Source organism: Anas platyrhynchos, chromosome 1, assembly GCF_047663525.1.
Source record: "Anas platyrhynchos isolate ZD024472 breed Pekin duck chromosome 1, IASCAAS_PekinDuck_T2T, whole genome shotgun sequence".
NCBI lineage: Eukaryota > Metazoa > Chordata > Aves > Anseriformes > Anatidae > Anas > Anas platyrhynchos.
The window spans coordinates 124,852,425-124,872,243 of NC_092587.1; the positions used below are offsets into that span (position 1 = coordinate 124,852,425).

Consider the following 19,819-nt stretch of genomic DNA (forward strand, 5'->3'; position numbering starts at 1 on the left):
AAATTAGGTTAAAATGAACAAAATGAAACTTCCAGACCCTTATAACTTGCTGCCTACATTTTCCCTCACAGAAGAGTAAGATACACATTTGAAGCTCAACAATCTACCAATTAGAGCTGGGCAAAGCAAATTACAGTTCTCTCTTCCTCCCCACAGGACTGTTCAAGTCTGCAGTCAAGAAAGTAACCATCTAACAGAATAAAAGAAAAATGAGAGAAACCTTTAAGCCCTCCAAAGGCCCGCTGGCCTTGTGGTACATCAGTCCCTGGCAGCAGATCTCTGGGACTATCTGTACTGTGTCACAGACCACTGCACTGGTATCACATGAAGGCAGGAGGAAAGCAACATGAAAGCAAAGGACAATTACGGCAAAGAGCCTCGAGTGGCTGCCCCAACATACAGTTCTTGAGTACGTAAAAACGTCACAGGGAATATGGAGCTTTTAGAAGTGTATGACAGAGATCTGGGAGATGAAGAACATAAGGAGATGGTAGATTGCTATTAGTCTTCACAACTCAGCCTCAACTCTGAATCCCATTGTGCTTCCCAGCAATTTGAGGCCTACTCACTAGCCATCCCTCTGTGGCCAAGGGGCTCCCTTACAGCTCGTCTGCAATGTTCCTTCCAGCAGTCTGAAGGATGGCTGCCAAATTATTTACAATATTTTCATCTCTTCTCTCCCCTCAGAGGAATGGTGGGCATTTCTCAGTTCCTTAACACACTTCCCTAGAAGTCCTGAAAGGGAGAAAAGAAAGCAAAGCCATTTACCTTTTCTTGGTAAAGCTTATGAAGCCAGTTTGCAGCTTCCTTTTCATCTTGAGGGATATCTTCCAGAGGAAATCTCCTAGTTTAGTAGAGAGATTAAAAAAAAAAAAGAAAAAGAATTAAGCCAAAATCTAGGTGCTTGACTTTAGACCTCTATGAGGGAAGACTTCCCATTTAATAAAGGGCACAAACTAGAAGTAATACTGTCACCAATGGCAGAGCTCTGAAGTGCAGAAGAACTGGGACTTTAATAACCCCTGATCCTCTGCCAAAAACACAGATTCCTAAGTCAAACTGTATCAGCATCCATCAATTTTAGAGCACATTAGTTAAGTAAGCATTTCCTATTAAAACGCTATTGCCCTCTCACTGGAACCACCACTGTTTGATTTCCAGTGAGCTCAGAATGAAGCACCCAGAGCTGGAAAAAGTCAAGCAAAAGTGACAAAACCCAGGATAACTGTTTGTTACATTCTGCTAATGAGGGGAAAAAATGAAGAAATGAGAGGTGGGTGGTTAAAAATTCACTGTGTACCAACTCTAAGGAAAACATCTTCTACAGAGGCTGCATTTCTTCTCTCCCTCTGCCTCTCTGGCCATACAGGTAGAGACAGAGTTCTGAGTGCACAGGAAAATCATGCCCAGCTCTGGGTACTGACCTGACCTCACTGAGCACAGGCGCCTTTTAAGATTCTCTTTCTAGTTGTGAAGAGTCAACTTATTTTCCTGCATTCTTTCATGTTCTGATATGTGAGCATGTTAATGGCATGTCTGTGGTGTCTCCTTTCTCAGTGGCACACAACTCCACATCCTGGATCAACTCAGAAAGAAGTTGCTTGGTTTGTATAGGGCAGGCACACACACCTCCTACCCTCAAGCTGAAACATTTTGTTAACATTCATACATTGGCATCAGGCCCCTCTTCCAGCAGGGCAGGCAGTAAAAACATAACTCTGGCTTTTAGGAGAGCTACAGACACAGTGATCCCACAGACAACTTATCTGGTGTTGTTCAACCAGGGAATATGTTTCCACAGTGCAAGTTAAAGCCTTTGAGTCAGCAGCAGCAGAAGGAAGATATTCTAATGCACTTTTAATAGCTTCTGCATCCTATAAACAAATCGAAAACTAGGTTTTACAGATTTCTTTCTAATAGCTCTAACAGGAGGAGATTCTCAATTAATATAAACAATGCTCAACAAAAGCTCAGTAAAAAAAGCTCATTTGCTGAAAGCTCTCTGCTAAAATCGTTACTGTACTGGTACCACCACTAGAGGGTACTCACAGCAACAACATTTACTAATTTAGCTAATCAGTTTCTCTGGAGCCTGTCAGGAGAAAGACTGGATCATCCCCAGGGAGCTAAGCTTCTTACCTCTACACAGTTAGCTTCATACGCATATATGAAGAACAAGAGCTTACATGCTTCCTTTCTCTACCTAAGCCAAGTCTGCTGGCACATCAAGGACATGCTTAATTTTCAGCAAGAAGACTGTAAAAATAGTTGTTGTTTTTTTTTTTTTTATAATGGTTTCCTCCCTGATACAGTGCGGAAGCTTCAAGTACAGAAAAGCATCTTGAGAACGTCGATTCAGTCCACAAGCATGTTATAAATCAACATTACTGAACAACATAGTTATTACCTTCTTCAACAGGGTAATTAGCAATTTCACCTGGCAACACTATCTGACAGAATTTTATGAAACCAAATCTCTTCTAAAGACTAATGAAAACATTTCTCTTCTCTCCTCAACAATAGAGGAGACCAACTTGCATCTCAGTTATAATATCCAAGCCATAGGATATTTAACTGAATAATTTAACTGAATGCAGCTGCTCGGTGTATAACTATCCAGATGTACATCCATGCACGTGCACCCTGGATCTAGGTAAATATGCAACACACACGTAGCACCAGGAATCAGAGGTGGCAACTACCTTACATGCTGTTTCACTAACTGGTAAGTCGTCTGCTCACTTTCCTCATCAGGGATGTGTCCTCCCCTTCCCCATTAGGGCTGCAGCACCCTGCCTCCCCTGGGACAGCATTTCTTCCAAAAAAATGGTGCTGTGGTACCTTGAGTGCAAGTCCCTATAAAGTCTTTCACCCGTGGAAGCTCTGGCATGGCACACTGGCTTTCATTAGGACAATGTACAGAGCCAGTGCTATGCACCTGCAGTGCACACACCCAGGGCCAGAGGTGAACGGAGTAGGGGAAGTAGCAAGTGGTCCTGCTACTTCAAGTACCAGAAGTGAGCTGTCAGAACTGTGGAAAGAACAAGCAGGTCGTTTGTCAAGTCCAGACATAAAAGGGAAAGGAGGAAATTCAACAGGAAAACATTGGTAGCTTTTATGATCACACAAAGCTTTTGAAGAAGGCAGCAACAAGGAGAAAGCAAGAAAGAGAAAGCACATGTGCATGCATGCACATACGTGCTGGATGGAGGTAGGGGTTAACAGTCACTCTTTCAGGCAAAAAAAATAAAAAGAATGTGAGGAATGTACCACCTCATTCATATATTTGAGTTTCAGCATTATTTACCTTCTAATCTGCTAATCAAGCCATGTGAGAGAAGGAGACTAACTGGCACAATAAGGAGCTTTACTCCACTTTCTACAGGAGGCTACTGATGCTGGGCAGGCTATTTATACTATACATATGCTCACAAGGGACTGGGTAGGACACAGAGCAGTTGCTTTCTGTTCCCATCAGAGAAAAGAAAGGCATATGAGTGCCCTCACCGCACAAAGTTTGGGGAAACCCCAGCTAGATAGACAGTACAGTTCTACTCAGGCTTAAAAAGTCCATCCAATGCTCTCTGACTTGCTGGGCAAAATCAGGGGATCTGAAACGTGAAAGTAAACTGAAGCTGGGGTGTGGGCATGGCAAGGAGGTCTCTGTGGTCTGCAGAGAAACTTGAATGACAAAGCAAAACAGACTACAGCAGAGGATCCTTCCCTGTGAAATCTGAATACACTTCAACACGCCAAAGCATGCATCTTAGGGCTCACCATCATTATATGCTCACCTTACACACATATCTGCTTCATATTTCTTTCCATAAAGAATTCCTAATAGGGACGGGTTCTTGTTTCCTCTGAAATTTAGTGTTACATCATACACTGCTGCAACTGTTGCAAAAAAAGAAAAAAAATGGATGCTTTATCAGCAATTCTAGCAACCACGTTGGCAGCACCCTTACATTAAACAGCAACAGGGCCTTGCACAAGCTTTGCATTAGTGATGCAGGCAGCAGAGCCCTTCACTATTTTGTGTTACCATGTTTTATTTATTTTTCTCTCTCAGCCACCTGACATTCCCATCTATGTTGCACATGCGTTACCAAAACACAAGATGACTTGATAAACTAAGCAACAATTACACACTTAAGTTTATTTTTTAGGAGTAGTAAAAGTTATGTGGCATGAATTACAGGTGAACAATTATTACTGCCAACTTGTTAATTGTAATGGAGAAAATGAACAACAGAGTAAATATACTACTATGTGCTATACATTACAATTAACGTGAAGAATGAGTAGCAGCTTGCCAGTACCTGTTCCCCTGAGACACTGGACAGCAGTGGTGAAGCCTTTGGTTCTGGGCAATAGGTGGTATTTCAGCTTAGGCAACCCCTTGGATTCAGCTACCTCCATACTGATACGATGCTTGGTCTCTGTAAAACGAGTTCCTTCACAATACAGGAGAAACTAGTAAAATAAAAGGCAAAAACAAGGATATTTTGTGATCACAAGAAAACAAGTTGAATACTTTTTTTTTTTTTTTATAATGTAAACATGTATCCATGCACACACATGCTTCAGTTACCTAATTTGATCATCAAGTAGGAGGCACAAGTACCACGTCGCTACTCATTCAGCGTAGATTATATTTAACTACATCGAAAGCAAATTTAAGGTAACAAAACTCTAAGTAGTTATACCTGAAATATTTATTTATAAAGAAAAAAAAATCCATTAAAGATTTAGCTGGCTGGTTATGGACTGATCTACATATCAGAAAAAGTAACCCAATTATCAGTACATGACTACTTTAGAATAAAAAACATTAATCACTAGCTTGCTTGTTTAAAATTTGAACTGTACAACCAGAGCTACTCATCTGAGGACAGACATGTTTGTCTGAAAGATTTTGTTTTTATTTTTTTTATTTATTTATTTTTTAACTTGTACCAGTTGTGTTCATAAAAAATGGTGCCTTTCTCTAAAGCCTTTACCTTGTTCATCATGTAAGGCATCAATCTGAGTGTAGTATCCTGAGCAACAATTAAAGACTGAAATCCTCCCACCCTGACTTCATGCAGCACAAAACTATTGATCTGCCCTTCTCTAGCATCTGTATTACACCTGCTCTACTTGTGAGAGACACCAAAGCCAAAAGCCAAAACAAACAAAGCCCATCTGAGCACCCTGGGGTGAACTTCTGTTTATCCCTGGTCTTTCTGAAAGGTGGATATCCATTTTTCCTTAGGAACCATGCAGCTTTCAAACACACAAACCTCTGCATCACAAGTAAGCAACGGGCACGGCAGGAATATAAGGTTGCTACTGCTCTTTCTCACAGCAGCATCGTACAATGCTGTAACGTTGCAGTTCAAAAGAAACCCTTGTTGAGTGAGTCACCATATACCTGCTGTTTGTCAGTGCTGTGGCTGCTTGACTTGTTCCTTCTGTAGTGTATACACAACGTGCATCATAAAAGGTAAATCAAACAAATGTTAAGACTGCAAAGCCACACACATGGTAGTCGGAACTGCCTGAGCGTGTGACAGCATGGAAGCTGGCCCTGCAATCTTCATTTGGCCCGTAGGCACTGGAATGGGCTGCCCAGGGAAGTGGTGGAGTCACCATCCCTGGAGATCTTTAAAAGACATTTAGATGTAGAGCTTAGGGATATGGTTTAGTGGAGAACTGGTTAGCGTTAGGTCAGAGGTTGGACTCTTGGGGAGGTCTCTTCCAACCTAGATGATTCTGTGAATCCCATTACCAAAACCTGACCAACCACCACAGACAGTTGGTGAGGACAGCTGAAGGTACAGAGGCCAATGCTGCACACTCAGCCTCTGGTCTTAAATTCAAGTTCTCTTTCTGCTGCACCAAATTCTCCCCTTCTTGTACTCAGTGGTGCAGCAACCCTTCCAAGCCAAGTATAGTGAGCAAGGTACAGACTGCACTGTAAGGCCTGGGTGAAAAAAAAATAACGAAGGAAGGTTGCACAGACGGTGCTAATTGCAACATTTAGAATGCACAAAAAAGTAGGGAATTGATTTATTCAAGTCAATTTTAATCATAATTTAAATTACCAAGCAGGAAGCCTTGATTTAAATAACTACGTTTTGCATTTACTTTTTTTGTTGTTGTTGTTTTCCCTAGAGATTAGTTCTTGGTTATCAATGATAGAATCATTACAACATATAGACTTGCAACTAAAATAAAGTCTTGCCATATTTTAATTGGTGTGTGTATATATATATATGTGTGTGTGTGTGTGTGTGTGTGTGCGTGCGTGTGTGTGCATTTGTTTAAACACGAATGAGGAGGATATATTTAGTTCATACCCATGTATTCAAGCAATTAAGTAGTTTAAAACACATTATCCAGATATTTTATTTGTATTTTTTTGTAATGATAAAAAAACGAATGATCCGTTTACTATGTACAAGTTAAGACCTACTATTTCACTATTCATTTTAACAAGCTTCCTTGAGTAGTGAAATTCACTTGAACTGTGCAAAAAGCATCTTAAAATGTTTTATGAGCCAAATATCTCTACATTAAACACACTGCTATAAAAGCTAAACGGTAAACTTACAAAAACATTTGCATTCAAAGCTAAAAGAAGGTTAATAGGTTGATTATACTACTGTATTTCTGCAGTAAAATCTAATAATATTGTACGTAATGAAACATACATGTTCTACCCTTGGCTTCAAATAATGTCAAAATAAAAAGGAGAAGCATAACTGCAAAAGCAGTTGTAATCTTACCATATGTTCTCATAGAGACTTTTCAGGAAACATATAATTTTACAGATCAAAGAACACGCTAACAGAAGAATTTACTACGAAAATTCATGGTCTGTGCATCCACCCCACCCAGATGCACTTGCTCTTCCAGGAAAATTTTTTGCCTACCTCAGAAAAATTTTTTGTTGCCTACATTTTTAGCCTACCTCAGAATATATAACTTAAGGTTATATAGATTTAGTAGTCAGATATGAGCCGCTAATTATTATTTTAAAAAGAATAAAAAGCCATACATTTTATCTGAACTTGTTTTTAAGTATTACACAAGCTTGACTTACACATTATAAGCTTCTAAATCATCTGTGCAAGCTTCTGAACTGCTTTCTAAATGCCTTTAACTACCAACAGGAAAACAGAGCAACACTTTACAAGCACATCCCAAAAGACCTCCTGAAACAGAGCATGTTTTCCATGACAGCACGTAAGGAACAGAAGGGAGCAGATCTTCTCCTGATATACAAGGCTACTGCACCACAAGAGTGACACCTTCACCATTGCATTTCCAGCAGTCAATACTAGCAGAGGAACCCAACACTTACCCACATATATTCAGGATAATCAGCCAAACGTTTTAATCCTTCAATAACCGTATCTCTGTCTTCCTCCCATTTCCTTTTGCAGAAAACAATCTCAAGGAAGTACCACGTCCAGCCAATTAGGGGCACATACAGTAGCTCTCTCTTAGCGAGAACTTTGGAACTCTTGGAGAGAAACAAAAACAACAATCCAAAATTGTCATTTGCTGATGTGTATCGAACAAAAGCATTAAGGTTAAGGTGATGGAAAGCTGATGGAGTTTTATCTGGAAAACTCTGTGTGCATGGGTTTAAAATAGACCCGCAGTCCTTCAGCTGAAGGGAAAGCTCATGGCACCACGTACCCCTAGTACTCCAAAGCGTTCTGTCATAGTCCAGCCACACAAGAAGTCAATTTCAAAGTTGTGATTCAAGATGATGATGACGTGCTCTTTCCCAAAGGTATTCACAGTAGCCTCGTCGGAGAACAAGGTGCACTCTGTGCCTGACCACCATTCCAGCAGCATTACCAACTCTGACAAACATGGTGAAGACAGATGAGTTAGAGGTGATGCTTACACAAAATGTTCAGCATTTAGTCTCCAGCCCCATTCAGTACCTGGACTCTTCTGGCTCCTGACAACACTGTCATCATCTCAACCCAATCCAGTAGGGATTAAATGACAGCTTGTACAGCTACAGACCAAATCACAACGCTATCCTTAAGCAGCATTTAGGGAACTAGATATATGCTTTAGGAATACTTTAACAAGTTTTTATGGTGGCAAGTTTGGGCACTGTAGTATGAACGTGGAATTTCATGATAAGCAGAAAGAATACCCAAAACTTTATACCTGAACACAAGACAGTTGAGCTGTTGATTGCTCCACTAAATGAGCGCACTTTCCCCCAGGTGGAATACAAATTATGCATAGATGCTGCCTAATGCTTTTACTCAACATGAAACAAGCTTTATGGAGGTAAACAGAACAATAAAGGGCTCTTAAGTGCATACGGTGTCACAGACCTTCTGCAAGAGATTTTAATATTAGGACTCTTATCATTCTATGTTATGGTCATCAGAGTCAGAAGCACCAGAGAATCAAGCAAATTTATCAAAATACCCATGCAAAGCCAGAAATAGTAAATTGCTTCTTTCTTGCACAGTGAAGAATGAGCCCTTTCCCCTGTCTTCTCCAACTTTTCAATATTCCAGTGTCTCTCTTACTCCACTGTACATTTCCTTCATTATCCACATTTTTTTCATTTTCCACCTCCATCTGTTTCATCTTAAAAGGACCCTCCATTTAAATTCATCACACATTCAGTGTAGTTGCTATGGTTAGCCTATTTGTCTCATTTCAGTGCAACGAGGCAGATGGAAAGTATTGCTGGTATCATGGGACATCTATAAAAAGTATGAGAATAGTTCATTCTCCCAGTAGGAAGATTTGCTTCCATGCAAACTGTAGTCATTGGTATTTTCTCATTTCAGTTAGTTATGGATGTAATCAAAATTTGGTAGCACAACGACAGCAGTTAAAAATTCCAGCTTTTCTGATATCATTACGATAAATATGCAGGGCCTAGATACGCAAAACTGGAAGGAGACCTCTCAGTTCTCTACATCTACACAGTTCTGCCACCCTGTACACTCCAGCCTCCTGTCAGAAGGCCCTGGTTTTGTAAAATGGAGTGGTGCCTTCCTGCATAAGGGCTTCTGATCAGTGAGCACACAATTCACAGTATTCTACCTAAGCTGCCAAGTAAGAGCGGGTCAGTCCAAATTTGCACCACATCAATAAGAAGGCAAACACCCTATCTAGGTGAGTAGTAGGGAAAATGATCCTAACTTGCCAAAGCTACGTAGCTTCTTTAGAATTAGTTATTCAGATTGTATTCCTTGTGTGACCGCTTATCTGCCAGGCTATTCTCCTGTACCATTTTCAAGACTTGCTCACTTGGATGCATGGCAAATTTATGCGATTTGCTGATCGAGAGTATAACCGTGGTTGACTGGAATTACAGCAGAGAAAAGAAAAATTTATACCAACTTGAAGTTGTTATTATTATTATTATTATTTTTACAGCTTTGTCTCCTTGGGAAATGATGTGATGGCTTACCTTTCTTGCTCTGATTATGCTGGCTGAGTGCAAGGGGAAAGAGGACAGCAAGAATGACCTCAGTTTAGAGCTGTGCTCTTCCAGGTAGGTGTTCAGGAGAATAGAGTAGTGGCACCAAACAGTATAATACTCCAAGCACTTTCCCCTTCTAAACACCTACAGTATCTGCTACAGACAATTCATTTTCTTATCAAAAATAAAGTAAAACGGGTCTGTTTTTTTCCTCAAGATCAGGTAAAAATTCTGCAGAGGCAGGTGTCGATTTTCTGCAAGGTATTCCTTGCACTATGTATTCCAAAATAGTAGAGAAAGCTTTGCTTAGAGATCTCAGAGTTCACACTGAAATAGGCGGGTTGATGAGCCAGTGAATTAAATATAAGGAAACAGATTGTCCTTTGCAAGTGTACTCATAAATGATGTAGTTATTATAACAAGGAGTGGGTTCATTTCCCTTTTTTTTTTTTTTTTGGTGTGTGTGTGCGAGGAGGGAGGTGTGGGGGAAGTGTAACAGATATTTCATGTGCACTGATCCTGTCACTAATACAGCAAGCCTCTATTTCTAAGCCAAGAGAAGGTAAGACATGCAACATTTGGGATACTCCATGTAGCTGCCACTAAGAACTTTACTACAGCAAAAACCCTTCTTGCCATCTGGATTCCAATACACCAAAGCAAGTGGTTTTATGACTTCACAAGCCATCCAGAAAGAAAATAAACAAGAGGCACAATGCACCTCTTGGCTTCAAGTACTAAAATTTGAGAGACTGTTTTTGGAACTGGACTAAACACACTGCTCTCCAAAGGCATGAGTCATCTGAAAAGAGTTGACACAAGAAAACTTGGAATACAGACTACCCTTCATGAATTAAATATGCAATGAAGCGTTTACTTTTAGCCCAGAGTCTGACAAAAATCCCTGGCACCAATTTACTCCAGGAAGGCCCTGGCAGGAAGGACAGGGAGGAGGGGATGCCACCTTGGTAACAGACTGAAGTTTGAGCTCACTAGTCTGACTTGTCCTTAAATATCTCAATCACAGCCCCTCCAGATGACTTATTTCAGTGCTTCACTATTTCTTAGAAAGCTTTCAAGTCCAACACATCTCTCTCTTGCTATCTTTCCCCAAACGTCTGCCATGGACACTGGGTAGAGTCTATCTCCTTCCCCTTTTGAAGCCACATTTTATGCATTTAAGAAGAAATACAGTAATAGAGCCTTGTTTTCAGTGGACACACACACACACAACCACCTATATATCTACTCTTGCACACCATTCCTTTGCCAGACTGGCAGAGCAGTTTCTGTGGAAGACAGCTACTGTAAGGAGAGCTCCTACATGAAAACTCTCAGCCTCAACCCAAACAGTTTGGAGTGAGTGACCAAAGCGTAGCATCTAGAATAGAACACCAAGCTGTAGGTTCACTGCCAAAAGCCTTCCCTGTAACAGAACACATTTCATTACAATGGCAACATTTGAACTGCTACACTTACACCACTTATTTCATTATAAATCACAATTGAAGTGCACATTCTGCCAGCTCTTCCACTACAGGCCATCAGCCCTCTGCAATCCCATGTAACATTTACATTAATTTTCATAGTTTAATTTCTCACTCATTTAATTTTTAATAGGCTGTACACGAGGGGTTATCCTAGGTGCAATCCAATTATCTACTCAACTTCTCCAAACCTTTCTGAACAAGTGTAGGGTATTTTCAGTGTATACAAAGTATAGATAACAGTATTTAAGACTTGCTTTTTCCACACACAATGCTAACTTGCAGAAATCAAGGGTGCGAATCTATAAGCCTTACAGGCACAAGCAGCTCACATCCTCTGAAAAAAACAGATGACTTGTGCAGCAATAGTTTGCAAGATGAGATCAGGTTCTAAGTTATTAAAAAGCACAAAGAAATTCTTACAAGCAAAACAAAATCCCATACACCCCCATCTCATGCCCCAAGCTAATTTTGAAGCTTCTGTCTATATTTTTTTCCATTACAATACCTTTTTCTCCTGACAGTTTGCCTGACACTCTACTTAATTTCACTTCTCCTGTGCTGCTTAGACAGCAGTCTAAATAGGTGGAACAAAAAGCACAGGAAGGACAAAGACAAAAAACTTAAAAAGCAACCAAACTAGATACTTTGGAGCATTTTTATTGGTAATACTTCACATTGATGACTTAAATGTGGGTGCCTGTCAGTGGACTGCTCAATTGTAATTTAAGTACTCCTTCAGGTGACTCATTTATCCAAAGTGGGAGTTGGATGCTGAGCACTAATGTAAGTGGCCATGCATACTGGAAGAAGATGGAGAATGGAACTGTATAAATGCATTGGATGATTCACTCCTGAAATAGGGAGTGACATTTGGACTAAGGAGCCTTCTAAATGTTCATTTCAGAAGTCTACTGTCCTGTTAAGCTGTACGAGGAAAAAGAAAACCATTCACAGGGACGAAGTTTTGCAAAGGTCTTAGAATGGGAAAGCAAAGCAGCTGAACTCACTGCAGAGCTCTCCCAGAGGCAGAAGATGAAAACTGTTTACAAGAAGAGACATAGGTGTCATAGATGAACACTGCAGGGCATAAGAGGACTCTGCAGTTGTCACACAGCCCAGCTACAAAGGCATTTACACTACATATTTAAGACAGACATCTGTCCTTGCAGATCACACAGTCAACTTGTGCCCCTAAGCAAGTGGTCAACAAAGCACCTACACCAAATACCTGAAGCAATCTCCGAATTCCCCTTTCTCCCATCGCTCAGCAGAGTCTCTGATGCAGGACAATGATGGTATTGATCGGCAGTTTCCCACCAAGCAAGGTAGGGTCAGGGTAGCAAGGAGCTTACCTTTCCGCTCCTTTTATAGGACAGAGTGACAGTATGCCTCAGTCACTTGACTCCTGTATGTTGTCCCAAAACTTAAAAAAGATGTCTGCTCTGAGTTGCTCTGAAAGAGTCTACTTACGACTTAACAGTTCTCTCGGTTGTGCATGCATATACATGCATGTGTCTCTTCCTTAAATTAACGAAGAGCAATCAAAGACACCCCCCTTCCCACCCCCAGACCTCAGGTCTCCTTCAAGCATACTCACGGCTCCAAAGCGAATAGGCAAGGCGACAGTTTACTCGTCGATAAAACTGCTTGTTTATGGGCCAGAGGACTAGCGTGCATAGTTGAATGAAGTTAATGATCAGTCCACTCACAACAAAGACGAACCCAATGAGGAGGTGAACTATGAACTGGGTCTTCAGAAAGGCAATGAAGCCCATGATAACCACTCAGAAGCGTGTGCAAGGGCCGTCACTCAGAATAATTGTCCTGAAAGAGAAAAGAAAGCATCTAATTGAGCCTGGATTTACAAACCCTGAGGAAGGGGAAAATGGGAGCACTGAAACAAACAGTCCATGTAACTTCAGCAACAGAAACCCAGCCCTATAAACCTCATCTTGGAGCCTGCCTCATTCAGGTCTTCACACAACAAATTGGAAGTGATTGGCACCATCAGCAAAGATTAGAATAAATCTTTACTTCCAATTTACAGCCCACTAATAAGATTATTGTTAGCTGAAGACGAATCTCACACCTCTTTTCGGACAAAGATTATAAAACTGGACTTAACACAGAGAGGAACACAAAGATCTGTGCTCACAGTCAACCAGTTGAGCCCACACCAGCCAGCAAGCTGGGCTGCAATCACTGTGCCCTCCTTGAACTGCAACAGGAGTCTCATCCCCCCTGCACCCAATAAACATGGGTTTATTGGTATGCTGAGCCCCCAGAGCCCTGTAGATGAACTGATGCCCTCCTGGCCTGCCTCCAACACCAGCACTCTGTGCACACTTCTTATGAACAAGCACAGAGTGAGGGCTGCTGGGCTTCAGAAGCTTTGTTTTGCACATGCTTTGATTACAACAGCAGTGAAGCCCATCTGCAGAGCAGGTTCTTCACCCCGCAGCATGTTTCATGATGAAAAGAGCAGGGTTGGTCGTTAGAGAAGCCACCTGGCAAGCTACAGGATGGAAAAAGAAGTTCTGTACTATCACATTCAAAAACCATGCCGGAGCAAGTTTAGTAACTTCTCATTTTGTCAAGCCACAGTTCCACAATCCGATATACCAGTCAGTACAGGGGAAAAAAAAAAAAAAGTAAAATAATAAAAAATCCTTAGGCTAAGTAGCAATATAAACTCAGTCTGGGAAGAGCTTTGGCACAGAAAATTACCTCCCCTGAATTAGCCAGAACATTAACTCAGGCACAGACCTCATACCTACACCTGATGCAGAAAGCTGGGTGACGTGAACCAGCACAAAGTCAAGGTATCTTAGACAAGTATGATTCAACGCAAATCTCACCAGCACAAATGTTACCCAACGAAATGTTTTAAACAAGCCACCTGACTGAGTTTATTCCGAAACCAAGCTATCTGGCACTGTTGGGTACTAGAAGCCCTTTAATGAGGCCAGCCAGGCTGTCAAACCTTTATGTCTCACCCAAAAAGTGAAGGCATGACCCTCATTTTCTACTTCAGCCAAAGTTTGCTGAAAGTATTCATGTTATGTCTCCCTGAGTGCTGCAAATGACCAGAACCACCAGTAGATGGTAATAAGCACACTTGACAAGTTAAGCATCCAAAAGTGATGCAGAAGTTCCCGAAGCCTGAAAATAAAGTACCTGCCAGCTGTCAGGAGCCAGATGCCACCTGCTTACATGATGGTGCTATTTATAAAACTCAACAGCAATTTTACTTAGCTTGTTTTCTTACTGTCTCTTCTACACCTCAGTTAGTGCCTTTCATGCAGTGTCTAGCTTTTTCACAATTAAAGTCTGTTTGCATCATTAGTAATCTAGCCACTTCAGTCCTATATTACAGAGGAGGAAAATCTGTTTCAATACAGCAACTATTGTGCCTACCACAGAAAGTAAAGCAAGTTGAATAAGCTGATACTGAAGTTTAGGATGAATAATCTAAATTCTCCCAGTGTTTTCCTGTAAGAATGGAAGGAACATTTCTTCCATGAGAATCAGCTAGGCAGGAAAAGGCCTTCAAGGTCATGTCCAATGACCAACGTGACATACTGAGTCCCATCACTAAACCACATCTTTTAGGGCCACATCTCTTAAATACCCCCAGGGATGGTGACTCCACCGTTCCCCTGGACAGCCCACTCCAGTGCTTGGCCACCATCTCTGTGAGGAAATTCCTTCTATATGCAATCTAAAACACCCCAACTCCCAGTCCAACCAAGCCTGAAGAGAACAGTTTACCCCCCTCTCTCCATACAGCTATTTCTTTGCTGGTGCCTGTGCCCATCACGGGTGTCACAGTTCTCACCACCTTTCAAGGCACAGCTTGGCCCCTTTCAGACAAGGGCCAAAGTGCATGCAAACAGCGGGGAGAACAAGAAAATTTCAAGAATTATCCTCAAATAAAATGATTTGGCTGTACTTCCATGGTCTCTTTGCTTTGAGCAGAGTCTGGAGCATGCTGGTGGTTGTACTTTAAACTGAGGATGTGGCTGCATTAAACCCAAAAGGACGCATCACATTTTACCCAAGGGGAAGCTGGAGACACCATGCCGTGTTGTTTCTCCAGCTTTCTGCGTATGGAAGTAGGATTTATATCATCCCTGTGCTCTGGGCATTGCCTCACTCTGGCAGGACTCCAGAGCTGCGTGGCTCTGCCTGGGGACACGGCCCGGCTGCCTCAGCCCGCACCCCTGGGCACGTGGGGACTGCAGGCCTCAGCGGTGCTGCAGCCCAAAAAGAGCTGGTGTCCCTTTGGCGAGTCACTCATTTAACAGCACTCGATTTTCTAAGATATCTATGAAGTTAATCTTAACCCAGGATTTCTTTATTTTTCTGCATTCCTGGCCATGTAGGACAGCCAGGCGGTTCAGGGCAGACCAAGAGGCAAAGGATGGTCAGGTCAGCAGCTGTTTTACTGAATCCCAAAGACAGGCAGGGAAGAGGATGGGGAAAGCACCATTTGCTGGAACAAGGAGCATTTATACCACTCTCAACTAAAGAGCTGAGTCTTGAGGCTCCTCATTCACATGAATTTGCTGGCATCTGTAAGATGCAAAGTGCCTCTCAGAAAAAAATACCATCTTTCTCCTTTACCCAGCTTTCTACGTTCATGAATATCCTAATGATTAACCTGCTCTGAGACCTCCACCTCTCTGTTAAACGTGGTTGAAGCTGGCCACCTAGTTCAAAAGCCATGAGAAAGGAGAATGGCAGAGACAGCAAGAGTGCATCAGCCCAATTTCATTAAGAAGTCAGCTTAAAAGACAGATGCAGTATACTCACTAATCACGTTACAGCCGTTTCAAGAAATATGAATTTCTCTGTGAACTCAGAAGTGAAAATTAAGCCATTAATCATTCTATACGTACAGTATTTCCAGTTTTAACTCCAGGCTTTAATTCATTTATTGCTGCCATGTTGCACAACCCTCTGAAATTCATAAGGTATGCATGAATACGAGCGTGAAATTAGAAACTGGCCCACCAGTTCTAATATTCCAGCCCAGGGAGAATTCCCATGCCTGACACCAGAAGCTGCTGCAGCCAGTCCTCACATCTTTGGCCATTTGTCTTCAGTTTTCTGAGCAAGATCTGTTTCTATTCTTCAGCTGCTTCTGCTCTACTGTACCATATTTATCTCCACTTACGAAACTAATTACTGACATCCTTTGCTCTGAATATGTTGCTCCCACCCTGAATTCTAGTATTTTACCTACCTCCCATTTTTGCTAGTTGAGAAATCACATAAAACCCTGTGATACTGAATTCTGCCATGTGCTCTTGTATTTTTCACGCTGAGTTTTGTAAGCCTCCTTGATGTTTGTATCAACTTGGCAAAAGCTCTCTATGAAGAAAAGCTTATAACTTTGCAAGTGAAAAGCGGTACAAAAGGCACTTTGTTGGCCATACCTCATCGACAGCATCCCCACCATTTTTTTCAGAATTCCACAAATTCTGGTTATTGAAAACACCCAATGAGAATTAAAAAGCTATTTTTTGTTCAAAGTGAGGATGATTTGTTCCATGAGCTGCTTTGTGTGGATAAGCGGGACAGGTATGAATAGCAGCAGCCAGGGGTTGATGAAAACTTCTTTCAGTACACTTTCTGCTTTCCAGTTTCCTCTAGTGACTCACTTCGCTTTTAAAGCCAGCTATGAAAATTAGTACCATAAAGCATCCTTTCCCTTACCTCCCTTTACAAGACGAGAAAATCCATGGGTAGTAATCAGCTATCTAACAGTCAAGGCAGAGATGTGACGGAAAGCATATAACGCCACTGCCTGGCCCTGTTTGGTGGATAAATTGAAGTAAAGGTCCCAGTCTCATCAACCTCACATCTCTCAGAGGCACTACATTGCCACAGGGGCAGTGAATTATAGTCCTGGACGTTTCTGGGACACACCATGCAAGAACATGCCAGTTATTTAATGAGTTGTGTTGAATGCTTACAAGTTACTTTCTCAGTTACCTCTAAGAAAAACTTTTCCCTTGCAGCTTATACAATGCTCTTCCAGCTAAAAGCCAAAAGAGCACTGGCTATCCAGCTTTTGAAGGTGTAATGATACAATCACAGCAAACACTCCTCCTGTAAGAAAATGTTCAGGAAGAAAGTAAGTAATCAATAGTCTTCCTCTTCACCCACTGTACCACATTTCCTTCCAAGATAAGGAATTTGGGAGCCTGACCCACACGACGCAGAAGAATTACAGAACCAAAGGACAGTAATTACCCAGGGTTTTGCACCAGACTTCAACACAGCAATCTGAGGCTCCTGCCCACTCTGCCATGTCACCACTAAAAGCAGTCTCCCCTCAGGCCTGATTTATTTTAAAAGTGAAGTTTTGTAAGAACCACTGGCAACAAGAGCTGTGTAAGTAGCTAGAAAACACAGCTTAGATAACAGCAGTTAGTCAGTAAAACTAGAAAGCAAGTAAAAGGAAATAACGGGTAAAAATAGTTTTGGACAGCCTATACTCAGGATTCTCCAGATATACCATAAAATAATAGACAACTACTCAACCACATCCCAGACGGCATGACATACTGTCTGCCATAGACCTAGCATTTAAAACGTAAGAACGGCAGAAAGATCATCTTAGTTTCTGATACAATATAGATTTAATTTCTCTGCGCATCCCTCAATGAGGTCAAAGGCTAGTTCAGAGTTCATTAAAAAATCCTGCTTGTCGTGAATTTTCCAAACCAAGGTGTATGGAAAAGAACATTAAGCCAAACTCAGGTCACAAAAATGCAAGTTTGTTTCCAAGCTGGGAAAACTACGAATATGATCTTAAATAGGAAAAAAAAAAAAAAAGTTGCTGAATTACCATTGTGAGAATTTATTCCTTGAAATTTTGTCATTCTTGGCTTTGAAACAGCATGATAAGTTTGTAGAAAAGGTTAAGAGAGAAAGATTATCTCCACTATCTGTCTCAAATACGTTCAATTTATCTGTCTGGATCTACAAACCACTAAATCACAGAAACTTCCAGTATTGTCAATAGGTTTGGCTCAGTATCTTTAGAGATTTTTGATGAATTTATTGATGAGATTAGTCTACTTACAGCAAATAGGAAGACTTTTGCTTGACTCATCATCCTAATGAGATGCTAGTACATCAAGGCTAAAAAAAAAAAAAAAAAGCTGTGTACATTGCTCTGACATTCATCATCGTTTAATAGGCGTGCAGACTGAAGAAATTACCTGGAGAAATTACCCATAGCGGAAGAACATGAAATAAAGCGTAGCAGACAACTCTAGGCATGATGTGATGGTCACTCTGGAGAGCAGCAGTCAGAGCAATAAAGCTTTTTGTAAACATAAGAAACTCTTACAAGATCAGAAAGCAAGCCACGTGAGGGACTCACACCCTCAGCAGAAACACCAGTCCCTGCTCCTGCCTCCTCTACTCTTTGCAGCTCTTATGTTATTATTAGAAGACTATGAGTTTCCTGACTATGCTTCAGGAGAGAGTAGGCTATGAAATAAAACGCGGCAGTGAATAATTGCCCAGTACCAGCGAGCACCACTAGGGAGTGACCACAGAAAAACATTCAAAAGACTTGATGGAAACAGAAGGGGATAAAGCAGCTCCTGATACTACTTACCACTGCACTGGAGGGGCAGCCTTCCTTTCCTTTCCTGCCCTCAATGAAATGTTATCAGTATGATTAAGCCTCCTCGCTAGCTGCAGAAAACAGTTAATGCCTCTGCTAGAGGTGAAATTGTATTTTCCTAACTTGTTGCTACAGCATTACAGCTGCAAACACAAACAGTATTAAAATGGCTATTCTCCAAATTTGATTTCAACCATTTCCTTTTATTGTACTCAGCACATGCAGAGAAAAAAAAAAAGGAGCAAGTCTGCACAAATTCAATTTCTGCTTAACATACATCCCCAGTTAGCTCAGCCTCTATTTAAACAAATGGATCAGATAACCGAAATGAATCCTGACTTGCTTAGAAGTGTGTCGACCGCAAGGCAGCTGCCACAAGGAAGAACTGCTTGGGAAATCTCTCTCATCGCAGGCATCGATCAATGAAGAAGCAGGGGTATTTTCGTAAGTATTTGCTCACGACGTGAAAACTGGAGCCATGGTGTTGCAAGTTCACTGGGTGAAACCAGCCCAGATGACTTCAGTGATGCTCAGCCCCAACAGTGAACTCGGGCGACATCATTTTTTCCATAGCACGGCTTCGCTGCGGCTGCGAGACACGACAGGGTTCTCGTTTTTGCTGTCCAGTGACAAGGCCTGGCTGTGCATGGATGTACCTCGTGTTTATTTCAGGAGGACAAAGAGTCTGAAGGTTTAGCAAACTTAGGGCAGCTTCAACTACAACACATCATTCACAACTGCTTGTAGGTGTTGGTGTGCCGGTTCTCCCCATACACACGCAACACCACTTGTCATCTTTCAGCCTGCAGTCTGTAACTTTCACTTTACTACAAGCAATACTGATGTGTTTTCTTTTTGGTGGTGGTGGTTCTGTCAATTATTTTTCCTAAAACTATATTATTACAAAAAAAAAAAAAAAAACTTAATTACATGTAAAATTTAGACTAGATAATTTGAAAACCCTGCAAACTTGTCTCATTTCTCACAGGCACACATGGGCTTATGGGTACGTACCCACTTAGAGATACTTGGAAGAGCCCTTGTAGAACTCAGCCTTAACAAACCATATCCTAAATTTGAACATTATTAATTACAGAGATCCACCAGACTGCAAACATTTGAGTTCAAATTTGAGTTGTGTGACCTGCTTGCTGTCAAGAAGAAAAATAACAACAGCCACCACTTATAATTTTGTTCTGTGTGGCTTACAACTCGACT

At 41.4% G+C, this 19,819-nt stretch overlaps 1 protein-coding gene across 10 annotated transcripts in view; it reads right to left on the minus strand.

Annotated features, from left to right (window-relative positions):
* The window catches only part of AGPAT3 (1-acylglycerol-3-phosphate O-acyltransferase 3), an 87,218-nt gene that overhangs the window by 5,071 nt on the left and 62,328 nt on the right, over positions 1-19,819 (minus strand). For 9 of the 10 annotated variants that reach the window (XM_027448813.3, XM_072028185.1, XM_027448810.3 and 6 more), the window contains 6 exons: positions 12,551-12,777; positions 7,693-7,862; positions 7,352-7,513; positions 4,323-4,476; positions 3,795-3,897; positions 769-844 (listed from right to left, as the gene is read on the minus strand). In XM_027448813.3, the coding sequence (XP_027304614.1) occupies positions 769-844; positions 3,795-3,897; positions 4,323-4,476; positions 7,352-7,513; positions 7,693-7,862; positions 12,551-12,728 (843 nt within the window). In that variant the 5' untranslated portion in view covers positions 12,729-12,777. Of the gene's footprint in view, positions 1-768; positions 845-3,794; positions 3,898-4,322; positions 4,477-7,351; positions 7,514-7,692; positions 7,863-12,550; positions 12,778-18,049; positions 18,087-19,819 lie in introns of those variants that run through there. The other variant, XM_072028176.1, reaches the window with a different exon arrangement.